The sequence below is a fragment of the Rhagoletis pomonella genome, unplaced genomic scaffold (genome assembly GCF_013731165.1).
Source record: "Rhagoletis pomonella isolate Grant_MI unplaced genomic scaffold, Rhpom_1.0 Rhpom_scaffold_00004, whole genome shotgun sequence".
Lineage (NCBI taxonomy): Eukaryota > Metazoa > Arthropoda > Insecta > Diptera > Tephritidae > Rhagoletis > Rhagoletis pomonella.
Window position 1 is genome coordinate 765,393 of NW_023458558.1, and position 4,527 is coordinate 769,919.

Sequence of the window (4,527 nt, forward strand, 5' to 3'; positions counted from 1 at the left end):
TCTTTTTCGCCACAGAACTACATTTAACAGATATGTACTCTTGTCAAGGGTATTAAGTTAAACTGAATGGATCCTATTAATTTCGAGCTTCGTCCTTATACACAACAAATGTTATGAAAATGAATGGCATTGCTATTGTTTGTGTAGAATACCAAAGTACATAATTACCAAAGCGTCGGTTAACTGTTTACTTGCATTCATTGTAATTTAAAAACGTTTATTAAAAGCTGCTGCTGTTCAAAAATACATTTTCTATGATTTTTTCGTTACCATGCTTTTATCGGACAATTGTTTAGACTTTTGAAAACGGTTTAATCACTCGGTCGCCTCCGCGGGGTTGTCTGCTGTCGGTTTCTCGACGCCTGTATCTGGTGAAGGTTGCTGTACAGGATTGCTAGGCTCCGCTGCCGATTGTGGTTCTTCTGTTTCTGGCGATGTCTCAATTGGTGCTGCTTGCTGCACAGATTCGTCATTTATTTGTGTTTCCACAACAGACGATGTAGTTGTTGGTAAATCAATAACAAATGGATAACTACCCGATTCGTTAACGTTTTCCTTGATTTCAACTCTTGGCGTTAGGCCGCTTGTGTTAGCCACAACGGCTTCAGCTGCCTGGGAGAGACGATAAGCTGCTTCGGGCATTATGCTTTCCCACTAAAAGATTTACATATGGTTCTCTACTAGGGCTTACGTTGTACAACTTCATTTCTTACCAATAAAAATATTCCAACGGTAATCCAGAATGCTAAAGCCAACACCAGCACAAATTTGGAAATTTCGAAGAATACAAATGAAATTGGGCCCACTGTCAACTTAATTACGATGCCCTTTAGAAAGCAGAGGGCATTTTCTATTCCGCAAGTCATATTTCTAAGAAGTCTGCGAATACTGACCCGTTATGGTAATCAATTTTTTTGTATCAATTTCTTAAAATTTTTGTTGACGACAAATACAATTTTTCTGTTTTTGCTTTTTAAAATAATCATTTTGTTTGATTCCCTTTTCAAGTTTCCAAAATACAGCATGAGAAATAGATAAAATATTTGGTGCTTAGGCTTTGGTTTCCTCAAAAGCGGAAACGTAAAATAGCGGTCTACAGAGATGACGGCAATACACACCGTAACGTAATTTGACGGCGTCGTAATATTTCTGACGGCGACAAGTGGTAGTGCGCACAGGGCTGCCAACTATCCTTAGCTATAAGGTGCCATATTTAGGATAAAAAGTGCCAAATAGAAAAATAAAAGCGTCAAAAATGCACCATCCTTTTTAATTCTTCCCATTTAGCGATAAAATAAGAACAACATTTGTAAAACAAAAGTGCAATGCCAAAATGAGATAAACCAGTTGAATAACCTTTAGAAATATTGAAATATATTATATTGAAATATATATATATATTATTGAAATATTATTATTATTGAAAAGCGCTATTTTGGTACTAAGTGCCACATTGAAAAATTAAATGCCATTTGATGTAAAATAAGGCCAAAAAGGGCACGGATCTAACAAGTTGACCACGGCGCACTGTGAGGCAAAAAAAATTTGCTGTGGACAAATCAATTTTGAGAGCCCAAATATTAACTGATTTCAAATTTCTTTTTTTAAATAAAAGGCAATTAAATTTCGCGTCGCTCTTTCCATGGCGATTTTTCAAAAAAGGTCTGGATTTTTATTTATTAATGTTGAAAAATGAAAGAAAAAAATTTTACGTTTGAATGCTTCCACTTTTTTGGAAAATACTTCAAATGCCTGTAATTATTTAAAAAACTATTCATAAACATTTTTCCATAGGAAACATTTAATTAAAAAATATTTTTAATTTGCCGATATTTTTGAAATTTCGGATATCGACTCTAGACCCTTAAAGGATGATAATAGAAGAAGAATAATTTCGATATAGCTATCAAGGGACGTGACACCTCCCATACAAACTTAAGTTTTCACACAACATTTCTCTGGAAGTATTTATCGTAGAGTGCTTCAACTTAGTATAGAGATATATAATATCAACGCCAAACTCATGGAAAAAATGGGATTTATTGAAAAACGAGGCGTGGTACCTCCCATAAAAACTGAATTTCTCCCATTAGAATGTGTATGGGAGGTACCACGCCCCCTTTTTCTATAACTCTCATTTTTTTCCATGAGTTTGGCGTTGATATTATTTATCTCTGTACTAAGTTGCAGCACTCTACGATGAATTTTTCCAGAGATATGTTGTGCGAAAAGTTCAGTTTATATGGGAGGTGGCACGCCCCTTGATATATCGAAATTATTTTGATTCTATTATCACCCTTTAAGGGTCTATAGTCGATGTCCAAAATATCAATAATATCGTTTCGATCGAGTTTTTCGATTAGAAAAAAAAACGGCTTTCAATATATGTATATCAGTATAGATGGCAAATTAAAAATATTTTTTTCATTAAATGTTTCCTATGGAAAAATATATATATTTGTATATAGTACATATGTATGTACATACGTTCAATATTTTTAGGAAGTGCTTTCTGACGAAGTTTCGTTTCACACTCATATTGCTTATCTTCAAGCCCGTTAAATGGTAAATGGTAATATTTAGGGATTGGATAAAGCGCCAAAAAAATACCACACAACTTTATCTGTAAGTAACCTTCGTCATCCTTAGGAAACCATCTCCTATTTTCCCATTTTTCAGTTTTCAAAGTCAATTTATTGAGCCTTAATCGCGAAATAACATAAGCGAATTTTTTCAAAACTAACTTTTTAATGCAGAAATGCTTCAAAATTAAATTTATAAAAATAATGTCGCTAACGTTATTTTCGCGGTTGGGGCTCAATATGTATATGTCCCGAAAGAAACAGGAGACATTAGAATTTTTGTGTGTTTCGTTAATTTCCTGAACCTCCCCTGTTTTTATGCTATGTACGGATGCGCAATACCGATATGATTTTCAATACATATATAAATATCGTTGTACGGTATATAGGCTAATTTATATCGATGACAGGAGTTTCGATACAATATCGATAAAATGGGGCGTATTCTTGTTTTCGTACGAGTCGAAAACTTTAAATTTGTGTATAGAAAATGATAGGGAAATTTCATGAAAACAAGAATACGCCCCAATATTTTGTTTTTGTCTCTGAATTACCGCACACTTTCTTATGTCCCAGGGATTTTGAATTGTAAATAAAATTGAGTAGTTGGAACAAATTTTGTTACCGACAAACAACTTTTGTTCAAATTATTATTATTTTTTAATGAATTTATGCGCTATTTGAAACTTGAATGAAGGATTGACTTGAATCCGTTCGAAACATTATTTTATGTTATGTGTAAATTATATGTTCTAACAAGTATATGTCAGTACACAAATAAAGCCCGCGTAAAAATAATATATGTAGCTAACCGTGTACAACCAGAATTACAAAATTTACAACAATTCACCAACGGATGTAAGGGCGACATCTATGCTTGGAGCTTTGAAGATTACTCTATTTAAGTACATTCTCACGAATAGATGTCACCGTTGCAGGAAACAGCTGATTTTAACCTTTGTTTTGTCATTTCCTTATCACAGCAGTTTTTGTAAAGTTTTCCATCATCTGTTTACTATCGAAGTTAAAATTATTTTCCGAAATTTGTTCTAATAAATGATAACGCTATATCTGTGTCTCTATGCTACGAGCAATGTCGGAGGTTAATGTTAAAGCAGGCATTGAGTGCATATTGAAACGCATCGAAGAGGCATATGCTCGTCGGCCCGCGGTATTGTTTCAGAAAACTACTGTTGGGGAAGAAAGTTTTGATGCATAAATTTTTTCCAGGAGCATGTGAAAATGGCTAAGCCACTGCTGGTAGCCGTCAGCAAAACAAAGCCGGTTGAAATGATAATTGAAGCATATAAGGCTGGTCAACGTCATTTCGGTGAGAACTACGTGCAAGAGCTGGTGGAAAAGGCACAGCATCCAGACATTTTGCAACATTGTCCGGAAATCAAATGGCATTTTATTGGTCATCTGCAAAATAATAAAATTAATAAAGTAAGTCGGTTAGGTTGCACGCTAGATGCATTTGTATATGATGATTGAATAATGCCATAATGTGATATTTATCTTTAGATACTAAAACTTCCAAATCTGTACATGATTCAAACTGTCGACAGCGAAAAGCTTGCCACTGGTTTAGATTCTGCGTGGGGGAAAATACATGGTGACAATAAAACTCCTCTATCTGTTCTTATACAAGTCAATACAAGTGGTGAAGAAGGTAAAAAAATAATAGAAAAATTAACACAATAATGATACTAAAAGTAATAAAAATAAAAATTTTACCAGCAAAGAACGGCGTGCAACCCAGTGAGACCCCTGCGCTTTTCAAATATATCCATAATAATTTAAAAAACCTTAAATTAGAAGGTCTTATGACAATTGGAGCATTTGGCTTTGACTATACGAGTGGTCCAAATCCAGATTTTATCTCATTGATGAATGTACATCGCCTAATTTTCGAAGAAAATGCCCTTGAACCACATGCCGTGCA

The 4,527-nt window shown here is 34.3% G+C and overlaps 2 protein-coding genes across 2 annotated transcripts; one reads left to right on the forward strand and one right to left on the reverse strand.

The window, feature by feature from the left end:
* Window positions 1-276: 276 nt before the first annotated feature.
* LOC118738362 lies at window positions 277-950 on the reverse strand. Its single transcript, XM_036469285.1, has 2 exons — window positions 714-950; window positions 277-654 (listed from the first exon to the last, which is right to left on the reverse strand). The coding sequence occupies exons 1-2, from the start codon at window positions 864-866 to the stop codon at window positions 316-318; spliced, it is 492 nt and encodes a 163-aa protein (XP_036325178.1). The 5' UTR covers window positions 867-950; the 3' UTR covers window positions 277-315.
* Window positions 951-3,298: 2,348 nt separating this feature from the next.
* On the forward strand, window positions 3,299-4,527 carry LOC118736774 (pyridoxal phosphate homeostasis protein-like; the record flags this gene model as incomplete). Its single annotated transcript, XM_036466802.1, is given in 4 exon segments — window positions 3,299-3,753; window positions 3,813-4,028; window positions 4,107-4,254; window positions 4,323-4,527. Coding segments are annotated over 4 exon segments (659 nt in total), but the record flags the coding sequence as incomplete, so codon positions are not given.